The sequence below is a fragment of the Prinia subflava genome, chromosome 14, assembly GCF_021018805.1.
Source record: "Prinia subflava isolate CZ2003 ecotype Zambia chromosome 14, Cam_Psub_1.2, whole genome shotgun sequence".
NCBI lineage: Eukaryota > Metazoa > Chordata > Aves > Passeriformes > Cisticolidae > Prinia > Prinia subflava.
In genome coordinates this window covers 6,810,883-6,829,025 of record NC_086260.1, presented here as the reverse complement: position 1 = coordinate 6,829,025, position 18,143 = coordinate 6,810,883, and the positions used below count along the sequence as shown (strand labels likewise).

The window sequence follows — 18,143 nt, the reverse complement described above, 5'->3', positions numbered from 1 at the left end:
TAAACCATGTCCCCAAGTGCCACATCTACACTTATCCCAGAGATGGTGACTCCACCACTTCCCTGGGCAGCCTGTTCCAGTGCTTGACGATAGTTTCAGTGAAGAGATTTTTTTCTAATAACAAATCTGAGCCTCCTCTTGCACAACTTGAGGCCATTTCCTCTTGTCCGTGGGAAGGAGGGGTTTGGGAACAGCTTTGCCTTCTCCAGGGACCATGCGGGGTCCATAACATCAGGTTGAGCTGTGACATAACATTAGGTTGTGGCTGCTGGTGACAAGCTCCTCTTCTTCCCACCCAGGTCTTTGGCTACTTGAACTTTATCCTGTGGGCAGGCAACATTTGGTTTGTGTTTAAGGAGACGGGCTGGCATTCCTCAGGCCAGCGGCACCCTGCGGACACCATGGAGAAGCAGCCCGCTGGCTACAACCAAGGTGGCTACAACCAAGACAGCTACGGGCCAGCTGGTGGCTACAACCAGCCAGGCTCCTATGGCCAGGTGGGTGAATATGGCCAGTCCCAGAGCTATGGGCAGAGCGGGCCAACCTCCTTCGCTAATCAAATTTAGGGTTCGTGCAGCGCAAGCTCTTGCATCCCTCACGAGTAGAGAGTTTAACAAGTCTCAAGTTTCAGTGGCACCAGATTTTTAAGGGTTCTACATAAATTAATACTACAACACGGTGTTTGATGTCCATTGAAGGTCTAAGCCCACCTCCTTTGGCAGCTAGGAGGTTACCAGTGGGCTGGAGTTGGCCTTTCTTCCCCTGACTAGCCAGACACAGGGGATGTGCTCCTCGCCGGTGACCTGGGGTTGCTGTTGTAGTACGTACTGTAGAGATAACTTTATGGTAGTTTTGTATGTGTTAAGATGGTAGAAGCTTTTTGTAGCCTCAAGTCTGTAGTATTTAATATGCATAATATAATTGAATTTCCTTCTGCATTTTGGTGAAAAACAGAAGTGTTTTAACTATGATTTCTACAGATTATTCTGTATATCCATGCATGTAACATTGCACCTAAATTTTCAAAACTGCCTGTCTGTGACTCTTCAAAGCATTTGTTTTGGTTATACCTTTTTGTTTCAGAAGATTTTACTATTATTTCAGTTAACTGAGTCATCCATCCGTAATTTAGTGCATGGATAAGCAGTTTCATACTACCAGGTGTCTGGACTGTGTAAATGGAACTTCTCGACTTCTGCCACTACATTTTGTTAAATGTCTGTTTAAAAGAAGTATGCATCTTTTATATATTTTGCAGAGTTGAATATATGGCTTACCCAAGTTCTGAATGCTTTGTAACTAAACTGTTTTTCCTTGAAATGGCATTCAGTAGTATATATGGTACCTGACCAATGTTTATTCCATTTAACTCAGCTAAGTATTCCTTCTATAAATCACTATTTCTATGGATGTTTTGTGAATCTTTTAACGTGAGCTGTGGAGAATAAGGACCAAGTAACTGTGTTATATGTTTACAAAGGTATTTATTTAACTAAGATAACAGAGGTGCAGATATCAGTATACAAAATCATGTGAAAACGCCCTGTTGCTTGACACAGCAACATGAAAACCGCACGTATTGTGACCTTATGAAGCATAAATGTTCCTTTATGCCCTCTTACGAGAAGAAAACCTTTCTGTCCGTGCTGTTTCAAGATTGTTAGATATCCCTCTGTTAGGTTGCTGCTCTGAGCGCTAGCTTGGTGCTAATGGAGAATGTAACTGGATTGACCAAATAACCCAGGCTCAGAGGAACTCATCCTAAGAGAGCCAGAGCCAGACTTGTAGCCTGTTTGGATTCTTCCCTGGGAAATTCAACCCTCCCTTGCTACAGCATAGGGGATGCATTGACACAAATGAAAGCCTGAAGCACAATGTACTAATCAAAACTGATCATCTGCATTTCTAGATCAAAGTGTATCAGTATATAATCTTATTGTATGAGCTGTAATGTTGAAAGCATCTTAGCTTAAAACAGCTTAGTCTCTTCTATGATTGTTGTAACCAATTTATGGCTACTCAGTGGATGAATCTATATTGTGATATCTATTTGACCCTAATAAAGTTATTGCATACAATGCATGTTTTCAGAGTATGTTAATATTGAAATGTCACTGCCAAATAACAAAGATAACTATTAAAGAAAAATAACTATTCCTGTGCCTGACCTTATTGGTCATATTCTTACTCTTTTCCAACACTTTTGTGGGGATTGTTGTAATGTACAGTGGAGTACAACACTTCTGCAGACACCTGTCATTAAAGGTCAGTATCACAAGTTTTTTAAAAAAATTAAAAGTGTGCAGTTTAATACCTGCCTGCCTCTTTACCTCTCTTTCCACTGGCAGTAGGACTAGTCCAGTTCTGTGGTAACCATCCCAGTTTTGAGGATTACTGGAAAGCTATGTGTTGTAGAGAAAACATGTATGAGTTGTAGAGAAAACTAACTGGAATATCTAAATGTTCTCCTATTTCAAATGAGGGCAAAATACAATTTTCTGGGTTAATGAAAAATGTTATTTTTGCTCTTGGTTAATTTGTTTGTGGGTTTTTGGGGTTTGTGGTTGGTTGTTTGGGGTTTTGTTTGTTTGTTTGGGGAGATTTTTTTTTTTGTTGGCTGGTTGGTTGGTTTTTCTTCTTTTAAGTTTGGAAAAAAGTTAGACATCAGCAAGTCAGGAGAAAGTGAAATCTGTTTGTGTGGCAAGGGGTGTGATAGGATGCGTATTCTTCATGCCCCCTCCCACATAGTCCTGCTTCTACTCTTTCTTTTTGTTATTGTTGTTCTGTTGAATTTCCTTTCTATTAGATGATGGGGAATATCCCAGACTAAGCTCCCATATTTAAGCTTCTCCATTGGAAATAGTTTTTATGTCAACTAGCTTTCTCTTCATGAACTTTTCCACCCAAATCAGCAAGGCCCCATTCCTAAACTTTTCTATCCAATGCTGAGGGATGGAAATTACTTTTGCTTTGGTTTATTCCTGCATTTCAAACCAGATGAAATTCTTGTCTAACCATGTGAGCACAGGACTGCAGCTTTCTGGAGTTCACACCCCTGGAGAAAGGGCAGTTTCTAATACAAGGCTGGGAGCAGAATTAAGCTTATGCCATATTTTGGGTACTATTTGTGTAACTCCAGGTCTAAGGTTTTCTCATGAAGGGCAGAATTGGTGCAAGAGTTAACAAGATGTAGTTACAAGAAGACTTGCCCTCACTTTACCCAGATCTGGCCAGATCTTCACAGGTACCTCAGTTCCTTGCTGCTGTACAGAACAGTTGAGCCAGTTGTTACCCTTTGGGGACTGTAATCTTCACTCTGAATTAGGAGGGAAGAAAAATCTCGTCATCCATAGCTTCTCAGATTAACAAAGTATGGCAGCAGCAAAAGTGAAAACAAAAATTATGCATGCACTTGTCTGTCTTATGTAAGAAAACGTGTTTGAATGTTTCCTCTGTCTTCCTCCGGATTTGAGTCTTATCACATCCTTTTGCAGTTGTTGAGAAATTGAAAGTTTATTTCAGCTGGGGATGGTGCCTGCATAGCCAAGGGTTGAGCAACTGATGAAAAAGACATGTTACCTGAATTTAAGGCAAATAGCAAACTCAACTTGAGCATCCTTTGTGAAACTGCTGCTGGCAGCCTCGTTGCTTTCCTGCTTCATCATTAGTGAGTATCTCTGCCAGTTAGTTAAATAACTAGGTCAGCCTGAGAGAGAAAAAACATGTTCCTTGATCTTCTGTGCTGTCCCTCCTGTTTTCCCGTGTGTTTCTCTTTATAGCCATTTCTCATCCACCCAAGTTAGGAGCATGTTTGTGTTATCAAGTGAGAAGCTAGGGGGGAGAGGCAGGTACCTCTGGTGAGTGTGGTAGGGAGGGGAGAGCACAGAACTTTCTCTCCAGGTGCCTCAGAGGCCAAGGAAGGGGCACATTCACCTGCTGGTTTGGGTTTCCCCCATTGCTCTTGGCTGGGGAGGGGATGCACTTTTGCAGAGCTGGAGCATCAATGCCTCCATGGGAGGGTGCTGAAGAGGGCAGGGAGGGTAATTCTGGTACCACTGGCTCTGCAGCCTGCTTCACTTCCTGCCCCTCACATCAAGGAGACAAGGATGAGTTCAGGTGCAAACACAGCCCACAGGGCTCTGCCCTGGCTAGGGGGGGTTGGGATTTTAGTGTGTGGGATACTTTTCCTGATGACCAAATTCCTTCAGTGTGGCCATTGAGCTGCACATAACAGAGCCTCAGGGGTGGGTAAGACTTGGAAAAAGTTTGTGCTCTTGTTGCATGAATTCATGTTGCAATTGCCTGACCTGATTAGGTTAATTATTTCCAATCTTTATATGCTCTCAAATTGAAAGAGCAATCCAGGCTGTAGCCCTGCATCAATCTTGGCTGAAACTGTGATAGGCTGATGAAAGAGGCAGTGGCATCAACATGCATTGCACCTCCCTGTAGTCTGCTCCTGACAATATCTCCAGAGTTTCACAGTTAATATGACAGACAGATGAAGAACTACTGAGTAAAAACTGCCATGTATTATTTAATCCTTCTCTGAAAAAAATCTTCTCATATTATGCCATATGATGTAACAAGCATTTAGCCCTTTGTCCACTAGTTTTAAGATAGATTTGAGTCAAAATTCCTTATGTATGTGAATAGATGGTCTACTTAGCTCATGCTCTCCCTAACTTAAATATTCTTTTTTAGGATTTCTTTTTATTCCCTACTTCTGCTAAACCCAAGAGCTTTTCCTTTTGGCATTCTCTAACATCAGCAATAATTTGTATTTTGCTATTAATATCTGGTGCTGATTATCCCATCATTTGTCAATGCCATCTATCATTATTATGAAGACCTTAGCATTTTGACAGGAAATTTTAATAGTTCAGCTGGGAGGCATCCTGTTTGTTGCATTTAGTTTCTGTTCTTACATTTTTATTGTTGTGTGAGATTCTAGGTTTTTAAGAATATAGCTGCCTTTCTGAAGTTTAAATGTCCTATAATAAACCATTTCTCAGAGGGAAAATTACTTGGCAATAGTATTTTTCTGGTTCCATCCCCCTGCCATGGGCAGGGAACCTTCCACTAGACCAGGTTGCTCAAAGCCCTGTCCAGCCTGGCCTTGGACACTTCCAGCAATGGGACAGCCACGGCTTCTCTGAGTGAGGAGTTCAAGCCATCACCTGCCTGGGTGCAAGTTAGCAGCTCTTTTCTGCAGCTCCTGAGGGTTTGCTGATGAAATGAAGCCTGCGAGGGTGAGTGTATCTCCTGTTTCAGGTGTTCCCTTGTGCCTGTTCCTGCTGTGGGCAGGCTCTGCCCTGCCCCGCCCAGGTCATCTCCAAGGGAGTCAGGGCCCTGTCACACACACACGTTTCACAACATCAACCTTCTCGAAATGCAGACAGCATTTCCTTAAAAAAAGAGGGGAAAACTCCGGGAAAATACCAAAAGTGAAGCAGAGGCTGTGACTTTTTGCAGTGGCAATTATTTTAAGTGAACTGCCTGTAAAGATTTTGCAGTTTGAAGTGGCAGGTTGCGTATTTTGTGCAGACAGGATTGTTAACGTGTGAAACATGCTAAAAACTGACCGATAAAGGCACCTGGATATTTCGAACATAAATAGCGTGTACCAAAATAGCTACAGAGCAGATGGCCTGGCTCCACACACACCTTGCTGACCAGAATACTCGAGCAACAGCCAAAAATCTCACTGTCTTCAAAGCTGATCATCTGCAAAGACAAGGGTTATCCTCATGCTACCCTTTATCTGTCAGGCACAAACGCTCCTGCATACGCTAATTAGTGTATCCTAGAGGGATAATGAACCCCAGGTTTGTTTGAACTTGCTACTACCCCAGCAAAGCAAATCACCTGTTCTAGAGCTCAGGCTCTCAAAAGTCGGTGAGATTAAAACAACTGTGAGCTGAAATCTGATCTACGGTGGAAAGATCCCAAAACAGAGAGGGCCGGGTTTGCCAGCCCGCTCACAGTACTGCCTGCCACTGATAAACAGGCAACTGAGTCTGCTTCTCACTCTCATTTTTCACCTTGGACGCTAAGACCAAGCATCCCCATTCCACATATTAACCAGGATGTAATGCTTTTCATGCCTCGTTGTATGGTTCAACAGATGTGAAAGGGAATTATCACTTCAACATGATATCAAGACTTTTTTTTTTTTTTTTAGCCTATGGCAGATTACTAAGCCTGAATTCTTGTTTAATTTTAGTGTGTTAATTGATGGAATAATGAGCATTGATTATATGTGTTTTGGCTTCGTCATTGCAATTACAGGCTCTGTTTTATTCATGAGCCAGTCCTAAAGAATGCGCTAGAGATCTAAGACAGCTTAAACCTCTCAGAAAAAGGCTCTGAATTGTTTGAGTAATGACACTCTTAGATGGAAAATTAAAGGTTCTCTTTTCCCATGCTTTTTAAGATAATTAAAATCCAGGAACGGTAAGGTGGTGAACATCCTTATTCATTAGCCTTCAGTAATTTAGCTTCTACTAAATGAGGAAAACATTTTAATTCTCTAGGCCATCTGTTGCAGTCTCCTTTGTGTGTCCCGTTACATAAAGTCTCATCATGGATAGTTTTAACATCAGTGTTGTATCCTTTCACCAGGAACGATGAGCTGGATGAGGTAGTTGAAGTCACTACCTATTAACAGACCACCCTGGAATTAAAGTGCCTGCTTGGTCTTTGAAGTTGAAGTTATCCTGTCTAGACACCTCTAGGCAAAGGATCCTCCGAGAGGAGCCCGTGCATGGAGATAGGCAGTGTGACAAGCTGTGTTTTCTAATAGCGATATCCATGCCAATAAATAACAAAGTTCATTGGAGCCCTTCCAGTGCTGCTAATGTGCGAGTGCTCTGCCATATGGCTCCGTGCTGCTTTTGGAAGCAGGCACTCTCTGCTCGGGTGGGAACCGCAGCACAGGCTCCGTGCTGGATGCTGCTTTGGAAGTGGTTTGGAGGCAGAGCAGGTCTCTCTGCACTGTGACAGGGAAATGGAATAAATATTAGAGTAGGAGTGTGCTCACCTAGGATAAATGCTGGATCAGGAGCTAGGAAACGCTTGGATTCCGACTCTGGCTGTAGGAATAACTCACTTTATAGCTTGGGGCAAGTTACGTTATCCCACGCAGGAAAAGTGTCTCATTAAAATTATAATTTGTATAGATGAATGGATGCAGTGTCGAAGTTATTCCTGATGCAAAGTTACACCCCCACAGGTCTAAGAGGATCGAGGTCCCATTATGAGTTTGGTTTGTTTCTGTCAAATTCCCCTGTAAAATACAAGCCCCACTAGCTGCCAGGGCTGCAGTTGCCCGGTGTATTTAACTGGCTCCACGATTCCTAGGAAGTGTTTACATTATTGATAGGCATGGCTACAAGCAGGCTGCTTCCACGGGGCAGAGCCTCAATCCACCTGCTGGCTCTCACTCCGGTTGCCTGGAGATCACAAACAGCCTGACCTCGAGATGTGTGGCTGCAGAACCAGTGCTCCCAGTACCAAGCAGTACTCGGTCACTCAGGCACCTCCTGCCTCCACCAGACAAGGCCCTCCAGCTGCTGCAGGCATGCCCAAGGGGTAAGTCATGGCTTTGTTGTGGCATCTGGGTGAGCTGCCATTTGTCTTGAAACTCATTATCTGGGTGTGTTTGTCTCTATCACACTCTGTAATTAGTTTCTAGCAATTCAGCACAAGGTGAGCAGGTTTTGATTGAAAGCAGGGAGGTGCTTCTCACAAATGTGAATCCTGCTAGAAATAAAAGCCATGTGCCTGCTCCAAACTGAGAGCACTGGTGAGGAGGGGATGGCAGACCCCTCTTTACTTTCCTGGGAATGGGTATAAAACTGACAAATCTCTGGGACTTCTTTCATGTTCATGAAGAAATTACATGAAGTGTGTTGCAGTGTCCCTCACTTAAAATCAATAATCAGCTTTGGTAACAACTCCAGGCTACTCACTTAGGTGAGGGATTAGAAGCTGTGTGATGTTCTTGTGCTGCTTGTAGAGGCCATTTTCCTTTCCAGTGTGAAGGAAAAACACTCTCCCTTGGGAAGCCCCGAGTTGCTGTGGGGATTAAATAAATCAGAAATGAGCAAAATCATTCATGGAGAAATTAAATACCTGACACAATTTACCGAGTGATAATTGTGCCTCTCTGCTTTCTTACCACCAGTGTACCCATAGCCAAGCAGCTGGCATCAATAACAGGTAAGGGGACCCCTTTATTGCCCCTTTGGGGTTCAGGTCTTTCACAGCCCACGTGCAGAAAGTTCTGGCAGTGTCACAGGGTGTGCAGAGGCCGTGCAGATCCTCAGATCAAGATGGTCTCACGGGTCCCTGTGCCACGTGCTCCTGTGTTGTCACATCTCTTCTTGTGCTTACCTTTTCATAAAACATCACAAATTCACAAAATCATCTGTGTAACCTCTGCTAACAGAGGCTTGTGAGCATGCAGTCTTTCAGAGTCATACACGAGCAGGGGGAATGAACCCAGCCCAAATCCCAAGTGTTCCATAATGCTGAAGTGCAGCACTGATGCTCAGACACAGATGTTCCTGTGCAGCCAGGCTTCCAAATGGGCCATGTTTTCCCTGATGCAGGTCTCTGGGAGTCCAAATGCATCCAGGACATGGTCACCATGGCCTGTCCCCATGGTGTGGCAGGTCCTTACTGGATGCCCAGGGTCAGGACACACCAGGTGGGTCTCAGGCCCCATGCTGTGTCACAGCCCTAGCTCCAAAGGAAGGCTTCCTTCAGGGTGTGATTGCATGGGATATGAGGCATGTTGCTGGCCCACTCCAAATAAAATCTGGGCCAGATCCTCTGTGGGTATAAACAGTTTCAGTCTCATTAACTTTAATGAAACAACACAGATTTCCACCCACCCAGGATGGTTCTAACAGATTCCTTTCACTTATATCTCAGAAGCCTTCCTTTTTTTTTTTTTTTTTGGATAAACTTTTCCTCCCTCCAGCTCTAAGAAAAGGCTCAGACCTTGAAAAGGCTTTTGCTACAGCAGCTTTGGTGTATAACAACTATGCTGACCCTGAGGGCAAGCTCAGCAAAGCTGACACCAAGAGCTTACTGCAGTCCCAGTTTTGGCATTTCATACAGGTGAGGGGGTCTGCTGAGAGGGTGGCACTGGGACAGCCCTGCCTGGGCACTGTGGGTGCAGGAATGGCAGCTCAGGCTCTGTCCTGCAGCTTGGCAAGCATCAGTCCATGGGGTAATCCCAAGTGAGACTCCAGGGATTTGGTACAAACATATTCTGTGCTTTATGTTGAGCTTTATATATTCTTGCTTTATGTTGAGCCTGTGTCTAACACAGCCTGTGTCCCCAAAGGAGGGGGACAGCAATAAACCACGACTGATGCCTGCTTGAATTTGTTTTAAAAAACCAGAGCAATTGCAAAAAAAAAAAAACTGGAAGGAGGAAACAACCAACCAAATTAAAACCCTTGGATGATGACAAGAGGCTGGATTTATGAAGAGAAGAAACCCATGGCATTTAATGAGGTGTTTGGTGGTTTGCCAGAGCACTGAGCTAGCACTGAGAGCCAGCCCTGTCCCATGGAGCTGTGGTCACTGATGGGGCTCCTGGGAGAGGGGGGCAGAAAACCCTCACCCACCTGGCTGGGCATGGTGAAAAACTGCTATGGCAGGACTTGTGGCTGGCTTTTTTTTTGGGTTTTTTTTCTCTCCCTAAATTAAAAAGAAAAAGAAAACAAGGGGAAAAAATCAAGTGGTAGGAAAAGCTATACAGGACTAATAAAAAAGAGCTCAGATAAGTAAATGAGAGAGGTAATACCTTTACTTCCAAAAATAACAAAATCACATGACTGGTTGGGGAGGGGAAATTGGCACCAAATTAGAAACCAGGCACCTTATTGAAAAAGGATTGAAAATATCACTGAAAGCAATTAAGTTTGAGATCCTGAGATTGTTTGGAAATTATTAAGCTAAAAAACTACCCTGGAACTGTAGCAAGGTTTTTTTGTAAGGAAATATGAATAATAGATATGTTACAGAATGTTAATAATCCATTCCAACAGGAATGCCCAAGAGGATCAAGGGTAGCAGTGCAAAAGTTATGCCATTAAAATCAACAATTTCTGAGACCTTCACAATATGTATTTGTATATATTTGAATATTTAATTTAAGAGGGTTGGTTGGTTGTTTCCTCCTCCCAGTTTTATGAAGATACAGGACTCCCTTTTTTTCCTAGCAGTTGCCAGCTATGTCATCATCATTGTCAGATTTTCAGTCATGATTAGGTGTCATTTAAAAGATGTATTCTGGATTCTGATGAAAAGTTTGAGGACTGGTTGTTCTCCTTTCTGATTGCAATAATATTTCTGTTTGAATTTCTTTGGATACCTTTTGAAAAACTAACATGAATGTGGACATAACAACCCGAATGGGAAAATTAAAAATACATTCATGTTTATATAGGTAGATGTCTTTTTCTTTTTATCTAATGATGCAATTAAAAAGGAACTTCATGTTTTGTTGTTTTGTTTTGTTTTCATTTAAAATCCTCCATAGGGCCAAGAAAACAAACCAAAATACCAGGAAATAATTTCTTCCTTGGATGAGGAGTCAGAGAACAAAATTAATTTTGAAGATTTCATGATCTTGTTAGTCAGTCTCACTCTAATGTCTGACCTGCTGCAGGAGATCAAAAATGTGAAAACCACAAAGTGATCTGTGATTTTAAAGAAGAATGGCTTGGCACCATATGAGGAAAGCATGAGTGAGCTACACACAGAGCCACCACTGTGTGCCTGGATACCCTGTGCTTGAAATAAAGTTGTGTCCAAACCTGGTTGAACTTACTCCTCTCTTGAAACACTCCACAGAGTTGGTGCTCGGGGATTTGTGTCCACTCCATTTGTGCTTTGGGGGGGTGAGTGACTGCCTCCCACTGGGTGCAAGACCAGTTAACAGCTGGGGGCAACCCCAGCCCAGGTTAGTGCCAGGGGAAGGCAGCCCATGCTCTCCCAGACCTCTCCATCCTCTTCCTACGATAGTGTGGGAGATGATGGAGAGGCAGCTGCCAAAATGTGCAGCCCCATCCCTCGAGGCAGGGCTGCCCAGCTCCCCAGGCTCTCCCAGCCACCACAGGGGCTTCAGCCCTGAGCAGGGCACTGCCAGTGATGGTTTCACACTGGGCAATGGCTACAACATCTGTTGCTGTCTTAGGTGAAGATTGATTTTAGTCTGTGTGGTTTCCACTCCACCATTAACCCCACCTGCTGAAGGGAGCATTTGTTTACTTTTATTTCCTCCTCCAACTGCTCTATTCATTTAGAGATCACAACAGAAGGAATTTCCAGTCCAGCATTTGCAGGGCATCTTTGGCAGTGCTGTGCTTGTATGACCTGGGGAATGCCAGCCAGCTGGATCTGCCATTCCAGGAAACTGTGAAAAGCAGAAAGCAGCTGAGAGGTGATCCAGAACAGGGATGGTGGGAAACAAGGGTGGCCAATAAATTGTTTCTATTGGAACTGAGTGATATTGGTTAGGGCAAGAGCCTGAGTATGAAATGTTCATCATCCTAATATTTGGTTTGATTCCTACCTACAAAGTCCTGACTCAGAGCCAACATTTATCCCACTGTGACATCCCTTTGGGACATGAAAGTAGTCTCATGCCCCAGGAGCAGAACAGCCTCTGTAAGGATTTAAGAAGACTCTACCAAGATGAACGAGCCAGCAAAACGTTGGAGCCTTTTTAGTTTTTCTTCCTCCTTGGCTTCTTCTTGGAAAGGAGAAGACAAGAATGATTTAGCCTTGGTTCTTGAATTTTTAACAGGAAGGGATCAAATCCTCTCGTGTAGAAGAGGGAAATTAAAGCCAGCTGAGTAACAAGATTTAACTCTGTGACATAAAAAGGCTCTTAGTGTTTTCAGGAGCTAAGACAATGTTTTGTAATGGATTTTGATGTGAAGGAAGGACTACAATAGAAGACCAGCAGCCAATTGTTTGGAGAAGGAAGGTCTCTGTGCAATGTGGGATGGAGCTGAAAGAAGAAATGCAAATGGATATGGTGGGTTTTGAAATGAAGCTCAGCAGGTAAGGAGCTGGGTTTGCACCTCAGCCAGGACACAGCCTCATCTGGAGGCTAAACATTTACAACATTTACAACTACAGATAAAACCTCTTATTAACCTCTTATTAAAAGCCCCTTCTGTGGTGGTGGGTTGCAAGAACAGGCAGCATCCAGCCTGTGGCAAGAAGTGACAAAGCCAGCACGCAGCATTTCTGTCTGTTTGACTGCTCAGAGACACATCCCCCTGCTGAGGGACTGGTGTCCCACTGCCCTGAGGGTCACCCACACTGATACTGATACTGTGTCCCTGGTGTTACCCAGTCTCTTTCCCTGTCCCCTTCTTTTTGGCCAGGTAGATTTGTGAAAGCCTAAAATATCAGCTGATGCTCCTTTTCTGGGGTAGGAAGATGGACTGAGTATAAGTCTCTAGGCAGGTTTCCCATTACTCAGGCAAGGAAAACAGCACAGCCCTGAAAAGATTGTTTGGGAGGCACTGGTGATGCTGGAAGCATAAGTTTCCTAACATCCCTGTCTTACAAAAAACAAAAACCAAAAAAACCTGAAAGGAAAAAAATATTGTGAAGCCAATTAAGAAAAAGTTCTTTGAAATTGCTAAGGCTCTAGCAGAGTTTTTGTTATTGCTGAAATGTTTCTAAATCTTGCATGACTTGAATTAATGACTTAGGAGCCTTTTGTCAGATCAGTTCACTCTGTCATCTCATTGTGTGCAAACCCTTTTTATCCCAGTTCGGTGTGTTGTGAGCAACATCCTGAGTCCCTGGCTTGGATCAAAAGCCCCTTGTGCTAAGCACGGTGAAAACTCAAAGTAAGAAGCAATTTCTGAGCAACTCAATAGCAGAGATGTTCAAATGGTAGGGAAGGAATAAGAGGCACAGAAAAGCCAAGCACACCGTGAGCACGTGTAGCAGGGCTGGAGCTGGATTCCAGCCTACACTGGGCTCCTCACACAGAGGCCAGGGCACTGGGACAGTTTCTGCAAGAGTGTCTGAACAAAGGGAGTGGGACATGCAAGGCTCCATCTGCATCAGTCCTTGCACGTCCCACCTGATGCTCAAAAACAGAAGGATGTACTTGGAAGAGCCTCAGCATCTTCTTTTAGTTACAAGCAGGCAGAAGTTTGCACCTTGACTGTGGAAGATGCTCTTTTATTAACTCAGACTATTTGTGGCTGCCCTGAGCCCTCCCAGCTGTTGGCTTTGAAGCTGATCTGGTGCAGACAGCATGTCTGGCTGCATCCTCAGGGAGCTGCCTGTGAGCTTGCTTAAAAGGCTACTGTTGTGATTTATTTTGCTCCTAGCTTACTCCTGTTGGAAACAAATAGAGTTTGTCATTGATTTCTCAGAATAGAGCCCAGCAAGTGCTAAGGAGTTGAGCAGCAGCTGAGCTGATGAAATCTGCAGGTTCCTCTGCCTCAGCAAGTGGGAGCATCCTGTCAGTGTCTGGTACCCTCAGAAGTGGAAGTGGCGTGAGGAGCAGCCAGTCAAGACCTGAGCTCTGGGTGCTTGGGGTTGTGTTGGAATTTGTGCCCTTCAGGAATGAGCCTTGGGAGGCTCTGTGGACTTTGGATCTAAGCTTTAAGTTCTGTTCTGAAAAATCTGAATTATCTCTGCATTTATATGAGCTTTCAGATGACTGCCAGAGGAGAAATGAGGGTCGGGGAGAATTTCAGCCTCAGATCTTCAGCTTCCATTTCCAAATACCAGCTCAGGAAGGCAGGCTCCTTCTCATTCTTTAATTAGCCCACCTACAGCTTCTCCCTGTCACTTCTTACTTGGTATTTGGCCTTAACTCTTTGGCCTGCTGAATTTAGAAAGGTTTTAAAATCTGGCTTTAGTCTGATCTCTGAGGGGTTCCCACAGATTGCAGGGGAACCCTCACATCCCAGTGCACTGACTTTGAGGAGGTGAGTCAGGCCAGGGCTCTGCAGGCTGAACTTTCTTCTGGGAGCCCAGGGCCACACACACTGTATGTACAATTTTTCATAAGTCTTTCAGGGAAGAGAAGTACATTTTTCAACTCTCTTGCTGTTCCTGTGCCTTCAGTGAGACCTCATACCTGGGGTACTGGATTATGGATGCTGAGGGAACTCTGTAGTCTGGGATGTTTTCCTTGTCTCTTCCTCCCTCAGAGGAAGTGTTGTGTTACTTTTTTGTGTAAGTTCAAACATGCCCTGGGTGCATACACTTTGAAAGTACCTGTGTGATGCACACCCCACCTCAGTGCTGCCATGTGTCCTGGCCCATGAAAGCTTCTCAGCAGCTACATCCACTCAAGTGGTTGTAGCAGCAGGTCTCTTTGCAGGGAGGGGTAGTTTTGCATTGTAGCCTGCAAGGAAAGTGGTTAAATTGTGGCTACATGGTAGGAAATTCTTCTCCAGGAATGTTGGAATGACTTCTCCAGGAGTGTTGGAAAGATGCTATGTGGTACAACACCTTAGGAGCTCACACAGAGCAGAGGAAAAGCTTTGTCCCAGAATTATGTTCTCTGCAAAGTGTGATAATTTGTGAGCCTCAAAGGAGTGCTCTGAAGTGTCTCTTGAAAAATAAAATCTCTTTGTTTCAAGCTCAGTCAGGGAACACAGATGTAGAAGAGGTGGTGGTTTATGGCTTTTTGAACTGACAGCTTTTAATCCTGCATTGACTTTTACTGCAGTCAGTGGTTTACAAGGTTTCCAGTGAAGCTGTCTGCTCACTTTGCTCACCTGCTATTCCCTCCCCCCTGTCCCTCTGGGGGTTTATACCCCCAGAACTGAGTCCTCATCCAGCAAAGGTAAACAGCAAAAAAAATCCAACAGCATCGGGGCCAAAATGCAAATTTGGGGTTATAACAAATGAGTGTGTGCTTGTTTATCAAAGATCCACTGGGCCTCAGACAGGGCCTGGAGTACTGAGGGACCCCAATGCCCAAGCTGTCTCTCACCCCACAGCAGAGTGAGCAGCCTCACATTTCTGACATTCACAGCGCAAACCCTGGCACAAAGGGACCAAATCCCATTTGTGATTCCCTCCTCCTTTCATTCCCCTTGCCATTATCCCGCTTTCTTGGCTGCTGTCTGCTGGATCTTGATGTGTAGAGAAACACAAAACCTGGCACATGCTCCTGGGGAGCTGCTGCTGGAATCAGGAGAGGGCAGGACCTCTCGAGTGGAGGGGGGCAGCTCCTCAAGAGAACTTGTTTCTACCCCTCCAGTAAAACCAGCAGCCAAACAGATGCAGCAGCTCATCAGGGGGCAAAATCAAGCCTCTGATTGCCCTGAGATGATCAATAAATGATGTACAGGATACCAGGAGCTCTTCCACTCCTGCAGCCTCTCACACACAGAGGCTGGTTGGCCTCTGGGCACTCAAGCATCACTGAAGCAAAGGAGAACAAGCACCATGGGAGCTGATCTCAGTGAGTCCTGTCTCGCTGCATGTGAGCACTGAGAGCCTTGCTAAGCATTAGTCAATGTTACAAACTGAAAAAGGAGCTCTCTGGAAAGGCAGCTTGACTGGACAAACTGATGGATGCCAGGTCTCTGCTTGAGTTTGGAAAATGAAACTGGGCAGTCCAAGCATTCTTACAGCAGGGACAAGCAGAAAAATCTACAACTCAACCCTGAGACCCTTCCTCCTCCTCCAATAGTTGCCCAGACTGCTTTTTTGATTTGTTTTTGCAGGGGTATGAGATTTGTTTAGTTTGACATCTTTACTTGGACACCTGGGACTGTTGGACAAAGTCCATGTACAGATGCTGACCCATTGCCTGCATTTGTTGGTGAATTTTTCTTGATCCAGTTCTTCTGCCTTCATCCTCACATAATGCTCTTCTGAGATTTGTTTGAAGAAAACCTGCACTAGCAGACACATTCAGGTGAAGCATTATGTGACAGCTTTTTTCTCTGAAGCTGGCAGGGGCAAAAACCACTGTGGGGATAGAATATCCACTCATAAATATCTCTTTTTTCTTGGGACACTGTAGCTGGTGTCATGGCATCCCTGGGTTTATACACCACTACATGGATTATATAGGGTTTTGCCTAATTAATTAATGAAACCAAATTGCAAAATTACTTTCTTATTAAACTCACTGCAGAAATAAGGCTGATTACTTCCCTGACAAATTTTAATTAGGTAGCTACAACAAACTGTAATAAAGACCACAAATTAAAAACAGATCATACTAGATGTGGCTTTATCAAATGCTGTGTTAGCACTAGGCAACATACGCAGTGATTAAATTATACAGAAAAAGCTCATTTTTTCTCCTCTGGTAAAAATCTACTTTCTAGGGGAAGAAGCATTTACATATAAAAACATTACATTAATAAACAACACACCAGTAAGTGTTTATTGGTAGTTGCTTTCCAGCATTCTGCAAGGTTGAACCATTAAGGCACTCTTTATTTCTCCTCTAAATTTATACTCATAGTACACATGACCCAAGGTTGCTGCAAAACCTCTGAGGACAAGAAAGGCTTGATTACCTGCACATGTACTCCTCAATTTGTCTTTCCTCTTTTAGCTTTTTAGGGCTTGGATCCAGCTCAGCTGAAAACAGAACACAGTTTGATAAGGATTTGCATAAGAATTGTAAGCAGAGGCCCACACAAATTAAGCATTAATTAATGAGCACCTAAAGCCTTCTGCTGAATGCAGCCTGAGGCCAAGCAGTGCTGGAGTGCTCAAGGATATGAAGGAAAGAATGGGTAAGCACAGCAAATTAAAGAGAAATGCTTAATTCTTTTCTAATAATTCCAGCCCTTGAGACTGAGCTATATTGCAGACTCCTTATCCCTGTTGGAGGATGGCAAAGGTCAAAAGGAAAGCTCTTCCACATGGAACTGAATTCATCCAGAAGCCTCAGGCTTGTGTTGTGTGCAGGGTGCTGGACTCAGGTTGAGGAGCAATGGTGCTCTGAGCTGCCCCCCAAGGAGGGAGAGGCTGCCCCCCAGCCTGGGCAGTGTGTGGGTGCAAAGTGGGGCTGGGGGTGTTGGGGTGGGTGTTTGGGGGCTGCTGATGCCCTGGACAAGTAGGCAGTACCTTGGAGTTATGGCAGAGAGGCAGGTTTGTGCTGCAGGGGCTGGGGGGATTCACCTCCTCCCCTTTGATTCACCTCAAAAGTAAAGAGACTGATGGAACAGGACAGTGGGCTTTGGACTTGGAAGAAGGCTGAGACTGGAGACTTTTGCTATCTTGAGTGATCATTTTCCTGATGTTGTTGGGTGCAGACATCTAACACATTGGCAAAGGGCTCCCAAGGAAAGTTGCTTGTAGCTTTCATGGGTGGCAGCCCATGGACACCCCCACTGCCCCTCACCCCCACCTATAGCCAGAGCCCTCACAGGACAACATTTTGGCTTTGGTCTCCCCTGTTTTCTGCCCCTGAGAAATGTTCAGCAGCTCTTCCTCAGGCATTTAACTGGGAGCTCTCAGCTGATATTTCAGATCAGCTCAGAAATCCTGATTAAAGGCAAACACCCTTTTTTTGCAGAGCTCTTGGGAGACAGGTCAGGGTGTTGGCCTTCCCAGCTGAGCAGATGGAGAGCTGTTCTGTCCTGCCTTACAGGTATGTGAAATACCTCCTTGCATGAGAGATCTGTTAAAAGACCAGAAAATAAATGCTGTTGATACTGGAGATGGGACATTGTTGGTGGCCATGATCTAGTGCAGGTGTCCAGCTGTCTTGAGCACAAAACTTGCAACCTGGTAGCTTTAGAAATGGCCATGGAGGTCTTGTTTCTCTTTTCTTTTTTTTTTTTTTTTTTTCTTGTAAGCAGCAAGAGCTTAGGAAAGGCAGGACTGTCCCCTTGAGCTGGAAGCCTCCTGATCTGTCTTTGTGCTGTGCTGCAACCTGGGAGCATTTTGCTGTTGACAATTATTTCGTAACCAGATTCCTGGCTAGGTGTGTGCATCCTGATGAGCACCGGGGGCCAGAAGGTGCCTGGAGATCGATGGGAGCACACAGTCAGTTTGTTAATGTAAAGAGAAGAGCCTGAACTTCAGCTCATGAGTGAATGCATTGGAAGAGTTGAGTACCCATTGCTGCAACCTCTCAGTCTCTGCAGCCGCTCCAA

The 18,143-nt window shown here is 44.4% G+C and overlaps 2 protein-coding genes across 2 annotated transcripts in view; both read left to right on the top strand.

Annotated features, from left to right (window-relative positions):
- SYNPR (synaptoporin) overlaps positions 1–2,078 on the top strand; it is a 105,313-nt gene extending 103,235 nt beyond the window's left edge. The window contains exon 6 of the mRNA XM_063411705.1: positions 300–2,078. Coding sequence (XP_063267775.1) covers positions 300–566 — 267 coding nt within the window. The 3' untranslated portion in view covers positions 567–2,078. The remainder of the gene's footprint in view (positions 1–299) is intronic.
- A 5,334-nt stretch (positions 2,079–7,412) lies between these two features.
- SNTN (sentan, cilia apical structure protein) lies at positions 7,413–10,851 on the top strand. The gene is made up of 4 exons (XM_063411803.1): positions 7,413–7,593; positions 8,189–8,223; positions 8,990–9,129; positions 10,562–10,851. The coding sequence occupies exons 1-4, from the start codon at positions 7,484–7,486 to the stop codon at positions 10,718–10,720; spliced, it is 444 nt and encodes a 147-aa protein (XP_063267873.1). The 5' UTR covers positions 7,413–7,483; the 3' UTR covers positions 10,721–10,851.
- The last annotated feature ends 7,292 nt before the right edge of the window (positions 10,852–18,143 follow it).